Source organism: Sinocyclocheilus grahami, unplaced genomic scaffold (assembly GCF_001515645.1).
Source record: "Sinocyclocheilus grahami isolate Dianchi unplaced genomic scaffold, SAMN03320097.WGS_v1.1 scaffold420.1, whole genome shotgun sequence".
In the NCBI taxonomy this organism is placed as follows: Eukaryota; Metazoa; Chordata; class Actinopteri; order Cypriniformes; family Cyprinidae; genus Sinocyclocheilus; species Sinocyclocheilus grahami.
In genome coordinates this window covers 347,115-371,457 of record NW_015505599.1, presented here as the reverse complement: position 1 = coordinate 371,457, position 24,343 = coordinate 347,115, and the positions used below count along the sequence as shown (strand labels likewise).

The following is a 24,343-nucleotide window of genomic DNA, read 5'->3' as shown; positions in this document are numbered from 1 at the left end:
TTATATATTTAAGAAAAATATGTTATGTTTATATATTAAATATATTAATTGTAAATGTATAATATAAACATGTAAATATTTTCCAAATATATACTGTGTGTGTGTTTTTATATATACAGTACATAATAAATATACACAGTACACACACATATTATGTAAACAAAAAACTTAATTTGGATGCGATTAATCGTTTGACAGCACTAATTATTATATACTGTTCAAAAGTTTGGGGTAAACGAGAATTAGCAATGATGCATTAAACTCAGCAAAAATCACAGTTAAGACATTTATAATGTTACAAACTATTAATATTTCAAACAAATTTAGGTCTTTTGAACTTTCTATTCATCCAAAAAATCCTGAAAATGTATCACAGTTTCCACAAAAAATATGAAGCACCACATCTGTTTTCAACATTGCTAATAATCAGAAATGTTTCTTGAGCAGCAAATCAGCATATTAGAATGATTTCTGAAGATCATGTGACACTGAAGACTGGAGTAATGATGCTGAAAATACAGCTGCACATCACAGGAATAAATTATATTGAAAAAAAAATATTAAAATGGAAAACAGGTCAATTATAATAATAATAATAATTCAAAATATTACTATTAATATTGTATTTTTATCAAATAAGTGAAGTCTTGGTAAGCATCAGAGACTTCTTAAAAATCATTAGTATATATTTGTATAACAGTTAGTTATCCAGTCATGAAAAGCTTGCTTTGCTTATTTTTCAACTAGTCATATGGAAGATATGTTAAAATTGCTAAAGTGTAAGTTATTTTATACTATCCTCTTAACTACAGTTTATAGTCAGTCCTGCTACTGTACTGAATACAAAAAAAAATAAGTCGAAAAATACAGCTCTGATAACCTGTGACCCCTTCACACAATAGCTTATATTTGAGTTTTGGTCTTCACCTGTATGTCTGTTGGATCCGTCTAAGCTGGCAAACTCGATGTAGTCCTCTTTGGCGTCTGCCCAGTAGATGCGATCATTGATGAAGTCCAGAGTGAGACCGTTGGGCCATGTTATCTTGTCCTGTATGATCACACTTCTGTTGCTGCCGTCCATCCCAATGCGGCCGATATGAGGATTATCACCCCAGTCAGACCAGTACAGGTACCTGACAAAGACAGACACTTACACTTTATGATCCTTATTAGCACAAACAGGAAGATGGGAACAAAATAATGGAAAAAGAAAGCAATTAAGGCATTTTCAGTGTTTACCCATTGCGGATGTCCACAGCTATGGCTCTGGGTTCCCTCAGTCCCGAGTTGACCAGCACCGTCCTGTATGCTCCGTTCAGCTTCGACACCTCAATAGTGTCCCGCCCCTTATCACACCAATACAGGTTACCCCCGACCCAATCAACAGCCAGACCATCAGGGTTGCTGAGAGACGTGCGATGGAGAACCTGCAGCAGAGTCAAACCAATGTCCAGCTTCAGAAAAGATTTCATTATTAAATGAGAATGAGAGTCCGAGCAGCTGATAAAATCATCATAACAATCAGTTAACGTCTGCTGCGTGTCTGTAAGAAACAAAACCATTACTTGGCTTTTTGATTTTTACTTGTTGATTTTGGCCAAACTACGACTCAATAATGCATAATAACGCTTCCTCCAGTGAAAAAGTCCATCTCCTGTTGTCTTTCACATCAAAAACCACACACCTAGACTGTTTTGGACCATTTTGGCTTGTAAACAGTGCTTGATCTGTGCAGATTTCTCTCCTGATTCAGGCGAGATTACGATATTATGGATAGAGGACTTTCTTGCAAACACAGATTTAGTCTTCTCAAGATGTTAACTGATGGACTGGAGTGGTGTGGATTATTGTAGTGTTTTTATCAGCTGTCTGGACTCTCATTCTGACGGCACCCATTCACTGCAGAGCATCCATTGCTGAGACACTGATGCAATGCTACATTTCTCCAAATCTGTGCCCATGAAGAAAGAAACTCATCTAGAGTACATCTTGGATGGCCTGAGGGTGAGTACATTTTCAACAAAAGTTCATTTTGGGATGAACTATCCCTTTAATATTCAAAACACAATGCAGTTGCATGCAAATCACCCGAACGTCGCTGCCGTTGATGTGCATGCGCCGAATCATACTGCCTTGAGTCGTCACATCCGTCCAATAGATCATCTGCTGCCTGTAGTCGTAGTCCAACGCAACAGCATTGTTCAGACCCTGCGAATGAAGAGCATTCATGAGGAACCAGGCAAACAACTGGAACGAAATGTTTGAACAACTGGTGTCAAATCATACCTGCTTTAAAAGTGTGTAGTTTGAGCCGTCCAAGCTGAGCTTTCTCAGGTAATACCGGTTAGCAAAGATGAGGAACGGCTCCTCGTCTATACAACGAAGCGAGAGGAAATGACAGTGAAAAGAAACGCCATAACATGACACTTATTTAAAAAGTGAACTATTTGTAACTCAAATCTTTTATAATGATTGATCTACATTGCAAATGGCAAATCCAGTGCTGAATTCCTTTGGAAAGTGTACTATTCGTATTTTCACAAGCGGCCCTCAAGCCAAGTATCTAGCTTAACTGCCCTACAATGCAACACGGTCACAAATGTCCTGAACAGATTGGCCATCTGCCTCGTACCGGAGGTGGACTTGCAGACGGTGGGGTCGGAGGGGCTGAGCTGGAAGCCGTCCACACACACACAGCGGAAGCTGCCGTGTGTGTTGATGCAGTGCTGTGTGCAGGGATACGTGGTGGAGCACTCGTCCACATCTACACACGTCTTCCCATCATCCTTCAGTCTAAAGCCAGCGTGGCATCTGCACTGGAGAGAGGAACACACAAGAACGGTAAGCAACGGATTGTGCCAGTGTGAGGGATACCTGTTCATTTTATGATCGCAGTGTTGATTGCATTTATATGAAGGAAACAACAAAGGCACAAATGGATGCATATTTTACTTCATACACTCTTTTGGCTGATTTATAAATTGATTTATATTATTTATTGCACTTTTTGCTACTTTATAAATGCTTTTTATTTGTAGACTTCATCGTTTTACCCTTGTCTCGTACCCAAACTTTAGTAACACTTTAGTATAGGGACCAATTCTCACTATTAGTTTATTAGCATGACTTATTATTAACATGTTGGCTGTTTATTAGTACTTATAAAGCACATATTGTGCATGACTATAGTTTACATCCATCATGGCAACAATTTATGTTGTATTAGGGATGTTTAACTCTTTCCCTGCCATTGGTGGAATTTTCCTGTTTTCACTGTTGTACGCGCTATAACACATCTTCTGAAAGAGTACTGAATCTCGGGATCAAAATAAGGCAAAGCAAGCAAACGCATATGTGAAATAGCACAAACATTAAACAGCATATAAATCAAAACTGGCTGATGTTACCCAATGAAATGTCGACCCAGCAAGTGGGTTAGGACTGTGAAGTTTTGTGAAAAACTAGTGTTGGCTTTTTTCTTTTCTTTTCTTTGTTTTTCAAACGCAGGTGGGGAAAGAGTTAAATTAACAAAATACTAATTAAGAGAAAAAAATACTGGCAGTGCAATGGGCAAATTTACTAAATGATGAATTGTGAAAGTAAAGAACAATTAAATAAATAAAAGTATGCTGTAAACCATGAAACACGATCTAGAAATGTTTACCTTGAATCCGATCTTCAGGTCCTCACACTGCTGAGAGCAGCCGCTCAGTTTACTGTTCAGGCATTCATTAATGAAGCAGTTCAGCTCATCTGTACCGTCGCCACAGTCGTCATCGTGATTGCACAGTAACGTCTCACTGATGCATTTACCGTTCCCACATGCATACGCCGTGACATTACATTTCTTTTCTGCTTGAAAGAAAAAGAGAGAGAGAACCGTTAAATGCATGCACAGATTCGCCCGACCCTGCAGGTTTCTACTGTAACCAAAGCCTTTTCAAAGATACTCAGTTTGATTTAGTATGATTTATCAGTTTGTCTGCATTGTTCTGTGACTCAGCACTAGTTTATCCCAAACGCTCTCAGTTCTTTCAGTGCTCCTTCACACTTTGGTAGCATGAAGCCACACAGACTGTTGAACAGACGGTGAGCGTTGTCATTTGGAACGGGGCCAGAGATATCCAGCCGGATTAGCATTTAGTTCATACCAGGCCCGTTGCATTGAGGATTTTTGGGAGCTTCGTCTGAGTGATCGTGACAGTCGAACTCTCCGTCACACTCCCAGGATTTCTGGATCAGACAGCGGCCGTTATCACAGCGGAACTCATTGGCCTTGCATGCAGGATACTCTGCAAAGACAAACACAGACCCATGAGCACAAATAATACAGTGAAGTCGAAATGATTAAAAACATGCACTTGTGTAGTTATGGCTACCAAATTAGTAAAATAGCTTCCCTGAGTGTTTACTGTCTTCCTCTTGCAATATCGTCACACTCTTTTCCTGTTTAATACTGTAAAACGGCATTGACACAATCTGGATTGTGTAAAGCACTATATAAATAAAGGTGATTTGACTTGATTTGACTATTATAGTTTTTGTTAATATTTTGAAGATTTTTATTTTCTGTTTTCTGTTCACTTTAATTTTAGTTAACGTTTTAGTAACTTAGTTTTTTTTGTCATTTTTAATTTTATTATTATTTTTAATAAGTCTTTTTAGTATGGTAGTTATTCATTGTTCTTTATCACTTATACTTATTTTAGTACTTCAACTTTAACTAAAAAACAGAAATGCGGCTTATAAATGTTGAAATAAAATAGTTTTATTATTTTTATTTTTTAGTATTCTATTTTTTTCTATCTTATTCCATATGAATGTCTAGTGTAAACATATCAATATACAGTGGGGAAAAAAAGTATTTAGTCAGCCACCAATTGTGCAAGTTCTCCCACTTAAAAAGATGAGAGAGGCCTGTAATTTTCATCATAGGTATACCTCAACTATGAGAGACAAAATGAGAAGAAAAAATCCAGAAAATCACATTGTAGGATTTTTAAAGAATTAATTGGTATGTAAATTTGCAATATTTTCAAATGATAACTCATTTATTCGTGTGTAATCAGAGAGACAATTTCTGAATACAAATACTTCGAACAATTCGAATTCTTCTGTACTTACATTTGTTTTGTATGACTAAGGCCTTGATTTAATTCAAGTGAGAGTCAAGTATTGACATCTTACAAATCATTAGCCATAATTCATCTCATTAATGATGGTAATTATGAGATAATCATCTTGGTTTGATATAATCAGGAACACACCGCACTCCAGAGACTCGTCGGAGCCGTCGCCGCAGTCGTTGTCGTGGTCACACATGAAGTGTTTGGGGATGCACTGTCTGTTCTGGCACATGAACTCTCCCGCTTTACACGTGTTATTGAACACTGAGTGAAAAAGAAACAACAGTACACTCGAACGTGAGTGATTCATGCAGTATTTGCACCAAAGCGAATGATGTTTGCGATGGCTCACCACAGCCGGCCTTCACGCTCTCGTCGGCTCCGTCTGGACAGTCTCTGTCTCCGTCACACACCCAGAGCTGCGGGACACACTTGTGTGAGTCGGGACAGTGGAACGCGTCCGCACTGCACGTCTTATTCTCTGAGTTAAAAACACACACCATTCAGCAACACAGAGAAAAAATCACTCTCATCTATGATGCGGTCTTATTCTCTGATTCATCAGCCACGCTATTGGTCACACTTTGAAAAGTCCTATTTCATGCTGTTTTAAGGATCAGCACTCACTGCATCTGCTGTCCTCATCTGTTCCGTCTCCACAGTCGTCTGCCCCGTCACACACCCAGCTGCTGGAAATACAGTGATGATTCCCACACTCAAACTGTGTCGCCGAGCAGAACTTATCTGAGGAGAATCATCAGAGAATCAAAGATTCTTCACAGAAAGAACTCGTTTTAAACATTCTGGAAAGACTGACCTCAAATGAACTGTGCAATGCTGGGAACAAAATTTAAGTGATATAAATCTGACAAAACCTAATTTGGAAAAAGGAATAAATGTTTACAGATGCGAAAAAAAAACACAAAGACACAGAATACATGAAAAGAGTTTTGTTTTGTAACGATGACTTGCATCATGTTTACTCTTGAGTTGTATTTAGTTCAGTTTATGTTTAAAAATAATAATACTACTATTAATAAAGAATAGTTTGGTAACACTTTGGTTTAGGGACCAGTTCTCACTATAAACTTGTTGATTATTAGCATGCATATTACTAGCATAATTGCTGTTTATTAGTACTTATAAAGCAGATATTAATGCCTTATTCTGCATGAGCATATTTTAAATCCCTTAATCCTACACCATACCATACCATAAACGCAACAACTATCTTAGGCCCTGTCCCCACGAACGCGGTTATTTTTAAAACCGCAACTTTTTCTACGCGGTTAGGCCGTGCGTCCACACGCAAACGCAGCACCAGTTCACTGAAACTGAAACATTTTTGAAAACACCTGCCAGCGTGACGATTTTCAAAAACTCCGGTTGCAGTGTTATCGTGTAGACCTATAACACTCCACCTACTGGAAACTTTTTCAGGCTTCTGATTGGACAACATGGCTTCATGGTTGAGATTATATCGCCACCTGTTGGCTTGGCATGCTCTTGACAGTGCTTCATAGCATGCTTTTGCGTTTTCATGTGGTCGGAGATTTTTTTTTAAACGGAAGAAGGAAAAACTCAGTTTATAAAAATACCCGTGTACGTGTGGACATGGCCTTACTAAATATTTTAAAAAATGCAAATTAGGAGTTTATTGTGGCAAAAGCTGTAGTTAATAGTTATTTCATAGTCAGAATTGATCCCCAAACTAAAGAGTGACCAAAAAAATTTATTTTATATAACGTCTTCAAAGAAAGCTTATCAAGGCATATAATAAAAGAATACATACATAGTAGTTAAGTATAGTTCCGTTTTCTTGGTTTCTGTATTTTGTTTTTATTATTATTATTATTATTATTATTATTAAACTTCATGCATTTGGATTCTGGTTTTCCTTGTGTCTGAATCTATGTTCCTACTATCTGTGATTCTTTATTCACACTATTCTTTACGCTTTAAAATTTACTATTTGATGCTGTTTTTAATTAATACAATTGCAATTTTAATCACTTCCTGCTGTTTGTCCATTTATAAATAAAGAATGTTTTTAATCCTAAAAATGTATTTTTTTTTATCCTAGTTAGTTTTTTTAGGTTGTAGGTTAAGATAAGTCAATTTTATTCAGCTTTATATAAAAACAATAAAATCCACAGTATGTCCCCATTTTAAATACCAAATTTAAGGAGTAGCCAAACTTCTATGAGGAAAACGTGCTTAATAAACATACTATATGTGTCCCTGCAGCACAAAAGCAGTCTTAAGTCGCTGGGGTATATTTGTAGCAATAGCCAACAATACATTGTATGGGTCAAAATTATAGATTTTTCTTTTATGCCAAAAATTATTAGGATATTAAGTAAAGATCATGTTCCATGAAGATATTTAGTAAATTTCCTGCTGTAAATATATCAAAACTTAATTTTTGATTAATAATATGCATTGCTAAGAACTTCATTTGGACAACTTTAAAGATGATTTTCTCAATATTTAGATTTTTTTGCACCCTCAGATTCCAGATTTTCTAATAGTTGTATCTCAGCCAAATATTGTCCTATCATAACAAACCATACATCAATTGAAAGCTTATCAGCGTATTAAGCTTTCAGATGATGTATAAATCTCAATTTTGAAAAATATATCCTTATGACTGGTTTTGTGGTCCAGGGTCACATACTGTATGTTTATTAATAATGTCTAAATAATAAAAAATGGCAAAAATAAGAGGTAGTGTATTGCTAGGGGTCGGTATAACCACAGCAGAAGTCGATGACAGAAACACAAACTCACCACAGTGTGCCTCGTCGTCTCCGTTCTCACAGTCGTTCTCCTTGTCGCAGGTCCATCTCATTGGGATACAGCGACCGTTGGGACAAGAAAAGAAGTTTGATGGACACTTTCTCTTTTTCTTATCTGATGAGTGAAAAGAAACAAGAGAGAAGTGCTTAGAGGTTTAAAGGCTGTTTTGTTCGTTTAAATTCTCTCTTAAGTCTACTGTACATATACCTAATTGAAAAAAAAAGGTTTTAGTTTCATTACTTTAAAAGGAAAAGACAGAAAAAAAGGACCAGGAAAGACGTCAGTTTCACAGGGTCTGAAATGCAGCTCATGGCTGAAGTATGCGTGTGCTCACCTGGGCAGTTTCTCTCATCTGAATAGTCTCCACAGTCGTTTGCGCCGTCACAGACCCATGATGGAGCGTAACACAGCGTAGTGAACTCACACCGCTGATAGGTCCCGCCTTTCACACCCAGACGGAAATAATTGGAACAATCGGAGGCCGCTGAAAAACAAAACATATATGACAAATGCTTAAAGGGATAGTTCACCCAAAAATGAAAATTCTGTCATTAATTACTCGCCCTCATGTCGTTTCAAACCCCTAAGACCTCCGTTCATCTTCCGAACAGAATTTAAGATATTTTTTATGCTTTCTGAGAGCTCTCTGACCCTCCCATAGACAGCAAGTATCCTAACACGATCAACGCACAGAAACGTAGCAAGGACATCAGTAAAACAGTCCATGTGACATCAGGGGTTCAACTATAATTTTTACGAAGCTACGAGAATACTTTTTGCGCGCAAAGAAAACCGTAACATAATTTATTCAGCAGTCCTTCTCCTCGAGTTGAAACTTTTAAAAGTGTTAAAAAAAAGTAATAAAAAAAACTAATACTAGCTTCTCTATTCTTTTTGTATTCTATCTATTTATTTTCTTTTTATTTATTATACAATTAACAAAAGCAAAAAAGGCCTCTAACACTATAGCTTGCTCCATTCTTTTTCTATTCGATCTGTTTTCTTTTTATTTATTAGGCCTATAAAATAAATAAAAAACCTTGCTATGTGTACTATGTTAAGCTGAGACTTGTTATAGGCTAGCACTTGCATATCATTGCTCTTTTGTTGGTTTTGATTGCTTCCATTGTCCTAATTTGTGAGTCGCTTTGGATAAAAGCGTCTGCTAAATGACTAAATGTAAATGTTTACTTTTATTTTTGCACACTCGCAATAAAAAGAACATTTCGTGTTTTTGTAACTAAGCAAACAAACAGGATGCGCGTTCTGTCATCTCGGTTCTCGGTTTCCTTTCCGTGAAATTGTTAGCGGATCGCCGCGCCTCACATCTGTTTTATATCTGTTAATTATTTATGTCAGATATAGGCCTATTTCGCATATTTATACCTTTTCTTTACAGATTATGATTGTATTTTATTTTTATGGAAAAAAAATTATTTTGAATGTAGCCTAACTTACATATATTTGCCTTAATCATCCTGGCAACCCATTTTTGACACAGGGTTTGAAAACCTAGGCTGTATAGTTAGGTCCATGCAGAAACTTGTGAAGGATGCTCTTATAGTTGTGTCATCACCGTTTAGTGACGTCATTGAATGTTCCGGGAAAACTGAAGTTGTATTGTCAGAGTCGGTCACAGCGTCTTTTAACTGCTGATTTGGATCCGGCAATGCTTCATTTACAAATTAAGCACTGGTCATAACCCCTCAATTTTTCCGCTTTTATTTTGTTGAAAACACGGAAACCCCAAAGACACTTTAATATGTTATGCATTTTATTAGACGGGACAAACGCACAGAGTAGCATTATAATGGAACTTTCGATACACTCACATTTATCTAGAATAAAACAGCGCTGTTTTACCCCACATATGCATGACCGGAAGAAGCAGAAGCGGTCGACTGTGGCATAATAAAAGTTCTGCTGCTATCGAGCCGTGTATCGCACTCGTCCTTCATTAGCGATCGCTCCAGCGGTCTTGTTTCGCTTCCATAACTTTTAGTCCCACCCTGCTTCATACTACAGTGACCTTAATAAGTCTTTAATACATTAGCTCATCCATGAACATGATTTCTGCCCGAGTCCCATCGGATTGCATTGGCTATGGGAATGAAAACGACAACTCCCATGATTCCACACTCAGTCACGGCGTCATCAAACTACGCCTTTGTTTCTTGTTTGTTTTGAATATGTGCCCTCTAGCGACGGAAATGTACATATTGTGCCTTTAAAACTAACAATGTGCACTAACAAAATACATATTGTAAATTTTGATTTCATGAGGATTTAATGAACAAACTTACAGCAGTTCATTTCATCGCTGGCGTCCTCACAGTCCAGCACCTGGTTACAGCGACTGGAGTTTGACACACATGATTTGTCTCTGCACTGAAACTGATCCGCCGTGCACAGGGTTGCTGGAACACATACAGTACAAAAAATGCATAAACTCACAAAATCATGTGCTAAAGAAATAAATACTACTATTATTACTACTACTAATAATAACAATAAATAAGAAAACATGGTAACACTTTACTTGAAGGGGTGTGCATAAGACAGGGTTTATGCATGTTTATGACAACTGTCATTAAGTGTAATTCGCTCAGTTATGTCATTTTTAATGCAAATATGACATTATTTGACCTAACCCTAACCTAACCCTACCCCTACCCTTACCCCTAACCATAGACCATAACAAAGACATCTCAAACAATGTCATCTTTGCATTAAAAATTAAATAACTGAGCGAATGACACTTAATGACAGTTGTCATAAACATGCATAAAAAACCTTCATATTATGTAGGTGTCATGTCATGATTATGAAGGTGTCATGTCAGTCTTATGCACACCCTTTCAAGTAAAGTGTAACGACACTTTGGGCAACCCCCTTAGTGTAGCGCGTTTGAAGCATGAATGAAACTATTCCAATCCTGATTCCAATCCCATAGTAGGAAGCTACAAAGGCATGGAGAGGTATGGCAAAGAGACGCAGTGTATCGTTCCCTTTCTCAGGGAACAAGGGTTACAGTCATAACCTGAGATGTTCCCCCTCGAGGGAACTCACTCTGCATCGGTAACAACACTTTGGGGAACAGATACCCACTATGCCACACCAAAACATGCCTGTCCTAGTGTGAAGCTGAACCAGGCACAACTTAGGACGAGAGCACACGTGCACCCGGAGTGGAGGGAAGGTTCAGGCTATAAAACTTGAAAAAAGTATGCGGGGTGGACCACCCAGCCGCATCGCAGATCTCCTGAAACGGGACTCCTGACAGGAGGACACTAGAGGACGCCATGCCTCTAGTAGAGTGGGCCCTCAAGGCCACAGGTGAAGGCAAACCGCGTACCTGATAGGCCAAGGCAATAGCCTGAACAATCCAATTACTAATTGTCTGCTTGGAAGCAGGAAGTCCCTTCTTGGGTGATCCAAAGCACACCAACAACTGTTCTGACCTCCTCCAATGAGAGGACTTCTGAATAAAGATGTTCAATGCTCTGACAGGGCAGAGCAGATGAAGACTCTCTTCTTCCGCCGACACATGAGACGGAGGATGGAAGGCCTGAAGAACCACGGTCTGTACCATATTAGATGGCACCTTGGTCACATAGCCAGGTCTAGGGTGTAAAATGGTCTTAACTCCTCCAAGGGCAAATTCCAGGCAAGTCGGCGAGATAGTCATGGCCTGGAGATCCCCCACTCTCTTGAGCGAAGTAATTGCTACGAGAAAGACCATCTTAAAGGTCAGGATATTTGCCATAGCCGACTCGAGAGGCTCGAAGGGGGCAAGTGACAGCCCTTCAAGAACCACAGCCAGATCTCAAGTTGGGACTCTGGAATGAGTCGTAGGCCTCATCCTCCATTCACCACGGAGGAAACGCACGACCAGCTGGTGCCTCCCCGGAGGCCCAACACCTAAAGGAGCATGGAAAGCCACAATGGCAGCCACATACACCTTTAGTGTGGACGGGGTAAGACCAGCAGAGAAGCAATCTTGGAGGAACTCCAGCACTGGGCAGTTAACTGGGTCCAACCCACACTCTCTACACCATGTGGAAAACACATTCCACTTTAGGTTGTACAATCTCCTCGTGGAGGGAGCCCTGGAACTGAGTATGGTCTTGATCAGTCCAGCCGTCAAGCCAGCCTCTGGAGAAAAGTGTACAGGCGTAGCCTCGGCCATGTCTGTACCATGGCGTCCAACCCCAGTGGGGCTGGATGCGTTAGAGAAAACCACAGTGGACAGTGGGTCGTCTCTCAAGATGCGAACAAGTCCACTTTTACTGGGCCGAACCTCTCGCATATCGACTTCACCACCTTGGGGTGAAGTCTCCATTCCCCGGGCCTCAACCACTGCCTCGACAGGACGTCTGCTCCCTGATTCTGGTCCCCAGGGACATACATTGCTCTGAGAGACGACAGTTTCTCCTTGGACCACAGGAGGATCTGATGTGTCAGTCTGCACAGAGGGCGCGACCTCAGACCCCCTGATGATTAAAATACAAGACCACTGACATATTGTCTGCTCGTATTAGGACATGGTGACCGCTGAGATCTCAGAGAAAGCTCCTCAGAGCCTTGTAAATCGCTAGCATTTCTAGGCAATTTATGTGCCATGAGGAATGCTGGGCCTGCCACAGACCTCTCGCAAAGTGGCCGTCCATGACCGCGCCCCAACCCGTAAGGGATGAGTCTATCGAAACGACCTTTCGGCGACATGACACTCCCAATACTGGGCCTTGGGACAGAAACCAAGGTTTCCTCCATATGGACAGGGCACAAAGGCATCGGCGCGTGACCCTGATCATACGGAATGGATTCCCTCTCGAGGAAAACCCCTTGGTTTTCAACCACCATTGTAGGGGTCTCATGTACAGAAAGTCAAAAGGTATTATGTTGGACGCTGCTGCCATGAGCCCCAGCAGTCTTTGGAACAGCTTTACAGTGATAGCGTGGCCTAGTCCTATCCTGGAAACCATTGCCAGGATGGACTCGATATGAGCGGGAGAATTGTGCCCGCATCGTTGCCGAGTCCCATACCACCCCCAGGAACGTGGTTCTCTTTGTGGGCGACTTTTTCGTGTTGAGTCTCAACACCAAGCTCTGAATGTGTCCAAGGATGACATCTCGATGCCGAACCGCCATCTCTCGAGACTGGGCCAGTGTAAGCCAGTCGTCGATATATTTCAGCATATGGATGCCCTGAAGCCTCAGTGGCACTAGAGTTGCATCCATGCACTTGGTGAAAGTGCGAGGGGAGAGAGCTAGGCCGAACGGAAGAACCCGATACTGGAACGCTTCGCCCCAGGAAGCGAACCTCAGGAACTTCCTGTGAGAAGGAATGATAGAAACATGGAAGTATATGTCCTTTAGATCTATCGTGACAAACCAGTCCTCGTATCTGATTTGACTCACGATCGTGGGAATAGTGAGCATCTTGAACCTGAATCTCCTCAGAGAATGATTCAAGTGCCGCAGATCTAAAATTGGACGCAACCCCCCATCCTTCTTGGGAACTATGAAATACCGGCTGTAGAACCCGGACTCCCTGTGGAGTGAACTTCCTGTTCCATCACCCGACCCTGCTCGGGGTGCACCACAGTCCAGACCACCCCATTGAACTTCGGGGGGCGGTAACTGAACTGCAGCCTGTACCCTCTTTCTACTTTACAGACCCATGGAGATATATTCGGAAGGCATTGCCATGCACTGATATAATCTACAAAGGGAATTAGCCTCTCGAGGCTGACCTCGGGTGTTCTTCGAGTTTCGTTTATGATCCCCTGAAGCAGAACACCGGCAGGAAAAGATCAAAAACTATTTTCTATTTGCGGACGCTGTCACTGCCAGGCCGCAAGCCCTCGGGGCGGACACTGCAGCATGCAGCATTTCCTGAGGGTTCCGAGGTGGACACGACCTTGATCGCTCCAGCCCAGGGTGGGGGGCAACCCTCAGAAGCCCTGCGAAAGCTAGGACCTTTTTCCCGTAGCCTTTCTTGCCTGAAGGACGGTCCTCAAATCGACCTTTGGCTCGGCGGGCTTTGGGCGAGAGCGTCGCCTCTGTTGCCAAGGGCTCTAGAAGCGACACTCTCATTTTGTACCTGCCGGTACGAGGAGCTTGATGACGGCTGGGGCCGTCCACTCGGAGCAGCCTTCTTAGATTTAGAGCGGTGAGGGAGATACTGCTTAAAAGCCGCAAACTGCTTTTTCGCCTCCTGAAACCTGTCGACAACCATATTGACTGCATCGCCAAACAGGCCAGAAGGCAATATCGGGGCATTTAGGAGAAAGGCCCTGTCCTTTTCCTTCATCCCCAATAAGTTTAGCCACAAATGTCTCGTCTCTTTAAGGGACGACGCAACATCAGGGGAGAGGTAGCTGGCTAAAGCCTCTTCCACCTGAGGCATCGTCCCATAACCGTACTCACATGCTCCTAAGATGTTACTAAAATTTAACACAGGAAGGTTAGACAGTCGTGCGGAGTACGGTTTATTCCATGACTTACACAACTCATTGTGTAAGTCAGGAAAAAATGGTAAACCCCGGCATTGAGGCTGAGACCTGTGCTGCAGGATGTGCTCATCCAATTTACTTGTCACTTGCAGTTCCTGCCTTTCTTGAGGCCAGTTAATATTAAGTTTGGCCACAGCACGAGTCAACACATCGACCAGCTCCTCATGTGCATGTGAATGCAGTGGCGAGCTCTATGCAATTTCACCTGCCTCGATGCTGAGCACGTCTAATTCCTCAGAATCAGACAGCTCAAACATCGATTTCTCCTCCCGTGTGGAAGAAGCCGCTGCGCGGGCTTCCGCATGGGGAGTGAGAACATTGGAAGTGTCAGACGAGGACTGAGAATGTGCCACAGCAGTCTCGAGCCCTCCTGACAAATCCAATCTGCGAGCCCCACGATCTAAGCCGCCAAGTCGCCGACCCGAACCGCGAGGTGCGCGAGCCTGGCCGGCCTCATCAAATACAGCCAGGCGGGAGCGCAGCCCTCTGATCGGCAATGCTTCATAGTCCGCACAGGCAGCTCCCTCGAGAGCTGCCCGTGCGTGCTGCGCTCCCAAACAATAAACACACAGCTGATGTGTGTCCCCACTCATTAAAAACCTCGGGCAGGGATGAACACACCGCTTAAACTGTCACTCGCCATGATAATATATATGCTTGTGACAAATAACACCAAATAAGACACACAATGAAACAGAGCGCTTGCTGAAGAGCAAAAAGCTGACTCTGTTGTGTGCCGGCGTCCCTTTGTAGCTTCCGACTATGCCGTCACATGTTACGACATGACGCAACACCAATCAGGATTGGAATAGTTTCATTTATGCTTCAGACGCGCTACGCTGAGGGGGTTCCCCAAAGTGTCGTTACCGACGCAGTGTGAGTTCCCTCGAGGGGGAACCAAACTGACAACATCAGAACATTTGAAATCTATAGAATTCAAAGGGGCCTACAGGCTGGATTTGAAGATTTGGCTGCAGCCTAATATAATGTGTATGAACAGATGGACTTACCATTACAGAAGAGTTCATCGGAGTTATCCCCACAATCATCTCTCATGTTACACCAGGAACTGTGGCCGACACAGCGTCCGTTCACACAGCGCTTATAGCCCTTCTTACACACGCGGTTAGCTGGACACAAACACAGACCGATAAGAGTGGCAGGCCTTCAGAACCGCCATGAACATTCAGAATATCTCACACACACTCACTGCAGTAGGACTGCTTCTCATCTGACTTGTCTTTGCAGTGGGCCATGCCATCACAGGTGAGCGTGTATTTGATGCAGTCTCCATTCCCACACTCAAAGTCATCCATACTGCTGCACGACGTGTTCTGAGCTGAGAGACACAAGATAGCAGCTATTAACATACTGTAGTGCAAGCCACTATATATTCCTGCTTGTAGCATGTTGATCACAACCTCCTCATGTACAGCCATGTAGTGATATTTTGTCCAAAGACAGTGTTTACCCTGGTCCACTGATATATTGTTTTAGATTAGTAGCAGCTTTAGGATATAAACACAATAAAATTTTATTTGAGATATTTTTCTGAGTGGCGGCGAAGGGTTTTCAACAATCGGTAAGAAAGAGCAAACACGTCCGAGCTTCTGTGTGCCCTTTGTCTGCACATCGATCAGTGTGAATAAAAGACCAAACTAAAATTATAAGTAAAAGTACCTTAACTTGTGTTTCAAAGATGAACAAAACTTTTAACTGGGGCTGCTTCGACTAAAATTATATTGGTTAGTCGCAGAAAAAACCTGTTTGTGTCCACGATGGACAGATGGTTAACAGCTGGTCCTTGAGGTAATTACAGCATATCAGGCAGGAAATCATTCATTGACCTCAAATATAGCTTACTGTTGAAACACGCAAGTAGTAGCAACTTTACACGGCCGTCTGCTCTAACATCAGCCTGGATAAATGTGTGCTATTAGGCGCATATCCAAGCTATCAGTGCGCTACTGCATGACATGGAAGCATTTTCTTCCTGATAACAGAGAAAACAACTTAAAATACACCGTCATTTTTGCAGTTACAGAGTAATACACCATGATTCAAAACTGTCAAGGGTCGACTAGAAAAATCTTTAGTCTGAAGCAGCCCTAGTTTTTGCAATACGACAATTCAAATATGACAATTTCCATTTTGTGAACTATCCCTTTAAGGTAGCAAAAGTAATAAGAGTGTTTATTCCACCAGATCACCCAGAGATGAATGAGATTTTCAGTCTTGGTTCATATCAGTAGCTATGTTTCCATCTCCCTATTTTAATGCGCATTTTGAAGTATCACATGAGAAACGAGAGATGGAAACGCCAAATTTAGAATAAAAATCCCTTAATTTGCAAAAAAAGTTTTTACGCTCGCTTGAGGTGATTTTTGACTTGTGCGAAAAAGGGTTGATGCGAATAATGGGAGATGGAAATGCATTTTGCAAATAAATTCCTCCAAGCGCATTAAAAAATTAATGTGACTTTGCACTATGGGATGGCAAATCCCAACTAACCAGCAGACCGAACTCATTCCACAGCATCTGAAATGTTGTTATGGTCATTCGGAAATGCAAGAGCAAAGTCTTTCATCAAAGTATTTCTATATAATTGCCTCCCAGAAATGTCTTACACGACTGCGTTTCCCAAACAGCAGCATCCACCTCCGAAAGCAATGACAGCATTCATTATGTTTCGTCTGCTCGCTCTGAGGCGCAAGTCATTTATTATTATATGGAAACGATGCTTGTTCACAAATGTTTTATGCGATATTCCAGTTTTGCGCACAAGTTAAATTCGCAACTTTGGATGGAAACCCGGCTAGTGATGTAATTTACTCGCTATTGTCACTGTACTTTTGAGCAGGAACATTCAAACCTGCCTCTGTTTAAAGCTGCTTTGAGACTCTTTTCATCTCCATACGATCAGTTAACTGTGAACACTGCTTAACGAAAATACTTGCATATGCAGATATATATTGTATGAAGTCTGTGATTGGTTGGTGGTGTCTCACCTATGCAGGTGTTGTCATCCAGCAGTTTCCTCTCTCCGCGGCAGCTACAGTTGACCCGTCCGTCTGATGTGAGCAGACACAGATCCTGACAGCCTCCATTATTCACCCGACAGGGCGAGAACTCACCTGCGCGCACACACACACACACACACACACACAGGAATTTATCATCCCCAGAAGTCACAAGGAGCATTATGTGTACTCGTTATGCAGCCCTTCATGAAACACAAACAGATACAAATAACCCACTTAACATTCACTACCCACTTGCACACAAATTTACAGACAATTATTTCCAATTCACAGCACACAGATGTAAACACTCAAACAGTAGTTCTCACAGTGGTATGCAGATGAAAGTTACTACATAGCCAAGCTGCAGAAGTCTATCTATAATGTAAAAAAAGGTCTCGTCACATTTCACCAAAAAGATATGTATTATTACATTTTGCTGTAATTCCTTTTATTTAAATCATCATAAATGACAGAACAATTGTACCATGTATTTAATTCATTTTAAAATGTATATAACTGTTCTATTTTTTATGCATTACAGTAAATAGATTGTGAACTGGTGAGCTTAATTCAGGGCTCTACGTTAAAATCATTTAGTTATTAAACACATAATTCATAATAGATTCATTCCCAAATTAACGAACTAAACTACTAGATTTAAATATAAACTATAAAAACTGGTTTGAGATAAATTTTGATGAATATAAATCTTTTGCAACACTGTAAATGTCTTTACTGTCACTTAATGCATTCTAAATATAGTTTAGACAAACAGACAGACAGACAGACAGACAGATAAACAGATAGATAGACAGACAGACAGACAGACAGATAGATAGATAGATAGATAGATAGATAGATAGATAGATAGATAGATAGATAGATAGATAGATAGATAGATAGATAGATAGATAGATAGATAGATAGATAGATAGATAGATAGATGGATGGATAGATGGTCAACACAGGAAGTCAAATTTTTATTTCAAAAGATTGAGACAAATCCAGTTTTCCAGGATATGATCATTTGAGGATAAAAGGTTTTACTTTTACTTCAGATTTCCAAGTAAAACAGGGTATTTAATTGTAAAAAAAAAAAAGTTTAGTTTCTTCAAATCTAGCTGCTATTGGCTATTTGTTGGGTTTTGTTTGGGTTAAAGTTTTAGTTGGGAGGACAGTAATCGGGGGCTTCAGAGCAGGCAGAGATGCTGTCTTTGGGGGTTTGAGTGCTTGAGAATTGCTTCTATCACACTTAGATAAGCATGATGAAAGATATTGATTGTGTTACTCCCAAGCGTTATAGAGTTCTTCTCGGTTCTGTGGCAATCACAGATTACTTTTGGCACATAATTACATGGTTGAGATGACAGGACACTGTAAGGCAATCGCTCTCTCACACAGTTGATTTACAGTACTCTTGACCATGCTGCCATTACGGCCGTTCACTCACAGCTATTTGTATCATTGGCCACAGCGACGATCCCCATTGGCTGTTGTGGAATATCAGCTCTTAACACCTTCATGTCTCCACCAACATATTTGTCGGCTCTGAGGACGGCTCTGCGCACCCAGTCTGTCCAGAAGATGTGGTCACCGTACACAGCCAAACCGAAAGGATGCACTGGCTCATTCTTCAAAACCACCTACAGACGCCAAAACAGACAGAAAGGAACCATTTGGTTTGTTGAAATGTTAAAAGTTCTCTACCATTTTGATTTTTCCATTTGAGAATAAATGAACTACTTCTGAACTTTTTGGCTGGAATTATGCAGTAGTTGGGGAAAACACCTATTTAGGGCCCTGCCAATCAGAATATGTGTGATGTTTATATGATGTGACAAAAATGCCACTAAAATGCTCCTAAATTCAAGATGGCCCTGCACAATTAAACTAAAACTATTACAGCTATTCCCCCTAATTCACCCAAAAGTGAAAATTAAGCCATCATTTACTGAAAATTATTATTATTATTATTATTGCTGTACAGCTAAGTTTTTGGACTAGTGAGATTTCACTAAGCTACTAAAATACAATGAAATGTCTTACTGCACATCATGATTGCGGCTGCTCTGGACGCATTGGTATTTGACTTGTTGTAGTCACAGTGCAAGTTAAGCAAAACGGACACTCATGGGTGCAAGTTCAGACTTACATAACGGTGGGAGCCGTCATACTCGCAGCGCTCAATCTTATCAAGCGTAGCATCCGAGAAATAGAGCTTCTCGGCACGATGGTCGATGGCGAGTCCATTGGGAGTGCGGACGTCACTGCCGATAATCACCAGGACATTGGCTCCGGACAGCTGGGCGCGCATGATACTGGGTGACTGCTCATTCCAGTTGGTCCAAAACATCAAGCTGGGCAAAAGCAGAGGAATGTGAGTCGATGGCAAACATTGAGTGTGATATGATATCAGTACTGGCATCCTGAAAGCAACATGACATCCCTTCCAAAAGGGAATAGTTAGTGAATGTGAATATTACACTGTTTTGAATGTTGAAATAATGAGTTTGTTGTGAAATGAAAAGCTCACTTCTGACATTCATCCAGGACGAACGCCCGTGGGTGGTCGTCTCCTGACATGGTGACCACAGAGTCCCGGTCGAAAGCCCCCCAGCGGCTCTGGTCCACACTGTGACGGGTGATGGTGGATGTGGTGTAACTGGTCCAGAATAAAGTGTCCCAGGCCCGATGATACGCCAACCCCTCCACTGACCCAACATCTGCAGACAGAAACATATGGGGAAAACATAGTTAAAAAAAAAGATTTTAGAAATTCTAGACAAAATTTATCATGGAATTTGTCACAGGCCATTGAGCTGCTCGGTTGGTCTGCTTAGTCAGTATTGAAATTGTGATTATTTAACTTGACTTTGGAAACATATATTTACACATTTTAGAGTGAGAGAGAGAGAGAGAATATAAAATGTAATTATAATAGAATTCTAGGTAAACATTATTTTGTTTATTACAAAGCCTTTATCTGGCTGTTAACAAAGTTTTTTGTTTTTCTTACTTCCATTTGAACTAAAGATTATAAAATAAAATCAAAAGATTTTCCATTATAAATGTATTACTCTTAAGCTTTTGAAGGAAATAGCCTTTAAATTGAATTAATATTTCTTATTCATTTTAGTCAGTTTTACTCTGTCTCAAACGGCACTAAATATTAGTCAACAGCATTTATGTTGACAGAAAACTGCAAAATGAAACTAAATGTTCACATATTTTAGATAATGTTTATATAATTTAAACATCTAGGCATATCAACAAAAACCACGAAGACTGCTTTTGTTGTGGAAACCTGCTTTTCTGAAATACAAATACTACTACAGTATGTGTGCAAACAATACTGTCAATTCTTTATGCTTTAGGTATTTATTGCACGTGTTTAATGTGTTGTTACAAGAATAGCGCATTCACAATGTGATTTCACGTTCAGTCTAGCAAGTTGTAATATCAGTGCTGCATATACATCTGATTAATCTCAAATATCATTGATTCTCATGTGTCTTGGTGATGCACAAAGTAGAAAAAAGCATAATAAATCATATGGACTATGACTTGATTTTAATGCACTAATTAAGGCAATATTTGTGTCAGTTTTGGTGATCAGCAGTCACCTTCTTTCACTGTAAGCACAAGAGCAGCATGGACATTCTTCAGAATTTCTATTTTCATGTTTCACAGAAGAAAGTCAGTCAAACAGGGTTAAAACAACGTTGGGGAGAGTATATGGTGACAGATTTCATTTGGGGGTGAACTACCCCTTTAACAAATAAAAATAACAAAAACAGAGCACAACTAAATACGCGTGTTAGTCATGAGTCAATTATATCTGGCCAAAACAACCCTGAAAAACTGGGGGGGGGGGGGTTTTTGTTTGTTCATTCATTACTGATGACGGTTCAAAGACAGATGTGTAGGATGTAAGAACTGAAATGTTTTGTTTTTTTAAATCGCTAGATTTACGCCTGGCTTGAATTACATAACTGGTTCATAACCAGTGTAATAAAAACCACATGGTAAGAAAACAAAAAAGCATTTAACATATATAAAAAGCCAAAAAGAATACATATTGTAAATGACAGAAAGAGCTTTACTGCAAAAAAACAAAAAGCCCACCTTTACAGAAAAAATATGTTGGCAAGTAGATCATTTGTCTTATAAGTTTGCTGGATTAAACTAGTAAATAAATACTACATGACTACGTTATATCTAAACAAAGTATTAACTGAATGTATAAATTTGCTACATAAAAGTAAAAACTAATGGATAATACAGTATATTTGTACAGGGCAGTATCTATAAAATACGGTGGCAGAGAAGTGCAGAACAAATCACAATTCTGAAAAAAAAATTACAAATTACAAACGCAAATGCAAGTCTAAAAAACAAAATAATTCAGAAAACACAACAACAATTCAGAAAACATTATACTGACTTGTTATTTTGTTTTCGAATTTGTCATTGTGTTTTCTGACTTGTTATAATGTTTTCTGAATTGTTGTTGTGCTTTCTGAATTGTTATTTAGTTTTTAGACTTGCATTTGCGTTTGTAATTTGTTATTTTGTTTTCAGAATTGTGATTTGTCTTTTGCACTTCTCGGCCACCGTAATAAAATCTATAAAAACCAAACACTATTGTTCAAAACCACATTATTTCTGCCTAAAATAAGAGTAAATCAAACGAAAGGATGTATAGCGAATCTGGTTTTGATTGTTGTTTCAGACAGACCAACTTTTTCACTTCAGCACAAGGAAGCCAACATTCTCTCAGGAGGCATTTTGGTCGAGAGTTTGCAATTATCATAATTATCCTTCATTCATATGGTGTTTGTGGCAACAGAAGAATAAACAGATACGCACATCTTCCTTTGCTCAGTTCTCCTGCTGTGAGAACCAAATGTCTTATGAAAGAATGCGTTTATTGTGCTCTCACAAAGGAACTGGCCGTGACTTCAGACTTCCCAGTCCGGTTTGATTATGTGTCCACTGGCTTTGCGCTGTTTTCTCTCCAGCTGTGAGCTGGTGATGGAGAGTTGGTGCTGCAATCAAACCTCTACAAAACACTACTCCATATTCAAACACATGGACTTGTTTTTGGGACTGCAAAATAACTATACATAAACTCTATGACAGACTCTACCATCTTTTTATTTTCAACAATCTGAGATATCGTTGATGTCTGTACCACAAACAAATTTGAATTCCTATTAAGATACTATAACAGTTTTTAATTAATATTATGTATATAATAGGGCTGTCAGTTTAACGCATTTACTTAAAGGGGTCATATGATGCAATTTCAAATTTTCCTTTCTCTTTGGCGTGTTACAAGCTCTTGGTGAATTAGTTATGAACAAATAATGTGATTAAAATATTTTAACGCAGTTAACGCACTGGCCCCGCCCCCCAGACCTGTACGTCATCTTACATTTCATACAGTAAGACTATAGAATACACATATTAACAGTATATGTGTTAACAGATTTGAACTATACTTATGAAATTCATGTATTGTAAATATATTACTTTTTTACCAGGGACATTTTGAATTAATTAATATTTTCCGTTATCATTTTTATTTTGGTTAAAATTCTAAGAATTCTGTTGTGTGTTTTTGTCTTTTTTTATTATTTGTCTATATTGCGTTTATTAATTTTATGTCAGTTTTAGTTCCAGTTATTTTAGTACATCAAGTCTACATCTAGCCGAGAAAAAACAAAAAAAAGGATTAGAGAAAATAATAGAGAATTAAGGTAGAAAGACATCATTATTGGAAACTCACTCTCGACCACGGTCTTCCGGTCTGACCCGTCGTCATTGATCTGCTGAATATTTCCAAAGTGGATGTCGCTGTAGAAGATCCGATTGGCTCCTTTTCCGCCGCCTCCGCGGTAATCGAACGTTAGCGCGATGACGCTCTTCATGTGGTCGGGATCTTCAAACGGTTTGATGGGAGCGTTGAGGTTGTATTCGTCTGATAAGTGCACGCTCTTTAGTATCGTGCGTTCTGAGTACAGCAGGTATCCGTCGTAGTCACGGCAACTCTGACCGTCCTCGGCTAACATTCCGTGAGCGCATGCACACGTTCGCTGTCCGTTACCACGGTAAAGACACAGCTGCTGGCAGCCGCCGTTGTTGTTCTTGCAGATATTAGTTCCTGCAGAGAGATTGGTTGGAAAGATTTAAGAAATACTGCAACCAAGACACATCTGAATCGAGTTCATAGATTCAATGCTGTTGGCATTAGCACGAAAGCAATATGCAAAGTTTCAATCAAGAAAATATCAACATGTTGACTTTTATTTAAAACTGTTGTTTTGAACGGTAAAGAAAAGGAGAAAAATGAAATCTGAATATAAATAGTTTTTTAAAAAATTATTATTATATATTCATATAATAATAATATATTATATACAGTATATGTTAAAATGATATATTATTATAAAGTTTTTAAAATACTATTAAGTAGTGAAGCAGAGAAGTACAGTAGCAATAAAACAAACCAGTGCTATTTTAGTATCTTTGAGAATTTTTGATTGATATTAAGAGGTTTTTATATATTTATTTTTAGCTATACATTTTGAATTAGTTTATTTTTTTTGTATTTTCCATTTTAAATTTGGTTAAAGTTTTAGTAATATTTTGTTATTTTTTTATGTCTAGATATTTATATACATTTTTTATATAAGTATTAATTTGAGTTATTTTAGTACATCAAGTTAAACAAAATTAAAATGATTGCCTTGGCAAGTAGCTAAAGTACAATGAGTTTAAGATTTATGTTTTATATTATTCAATTAATTAAAATAAATGCATAGCCTACATACATGTACACACACACACACACACACACACACACACATATATA

General features: G+C 39.7%; 1 protein-coding gene across 1 annotated transcript in view; it reads right to left on the bottom strand.

Moving 5' to 3' along the window:
• The window catches only part of lrp1aa (low density lipoprotein receptor-related protein 1Aa), a 177,019-nt gene that overhangs the window by 42,081 nt on the left and 110,595 nt on the right, over positions 1 to 24,343 (bottom strand). The window contains exons 40-59 of the mRNA XM_016232869.1: positions 23,258 to 23,632; positions 20,000 to 20,189; positions 19,619 to 19,823; positions 18,917 to 19,109; positions 17,452 to 17,577; positions 15,654 to 15,782; positions 15,454 to 15,573; positions 10,229 to 10,342; positions 8,260 to 8,409; positions 7,917 to 8,039; positions 5,754 to 5,870; positions 5,479 to 5,607; positions 5,268 to 5,390; positions 4,152 to 4,292; positions 3,665 to 3,852; positions 2,633 to 2,816; positions 2,287 to 2,372; positions 2,089 to 2,208; positions 1,240 to 1,427; positions 928 to 1,133 (exon numbers count right to left, since the gene is read on the bottom strand). Coding sequence (XP_016088355.1) covers positions 928 to 1,133; positions 1,240 to 1,427; positions 2,089 to 2,208; positions 2,287 to 2,372; positions 2,633 to 2,816; positions 3,665 to 3,852; positions 4,152 to 4,292; positions 5,268 to 5,390; positions 5,479 to 5,607; positions 5,754 to 5,870; positions 7,917 to 8,039; positions 8,260 to 8,409; positions 10,229 to 10,342; positions 15,454 to 15,573; positions 15,654 to 15,782; positions 17,452 to 17,577; positions 18,917 to 19,109; positions 19,619 to 19,823; positions 20,000 to 20,189; positions 23,258 to 23,632 — 3,207 coding nt within the window. The remainder of the gene's footprint in view (positions 1 to 927; positions 1,134 to 1,239; positions 1,428 to 2,088; positions 2,209 to 2,286; positions 2,373 to 2,632; positions 2,817 to 3,664; positions 3,853 to 4,151; positions 4,293 to 5,267; positions 5,391 to 5,478; positions 5,608 to 5,753; positions 5,871 to 7,916; positions 8,040 to 8,259; positions 8,410 to 10,228; positions 10,343 to 15,453; positions 15,574 to 15,653; positions 15,783 to 17,451; positions 17,578 to 18,916; positions 19,110 to 19,618; positions 19,824 to 19,999; positions 20,190 to 23,257; positions 23,633 to 24,343) is intronic.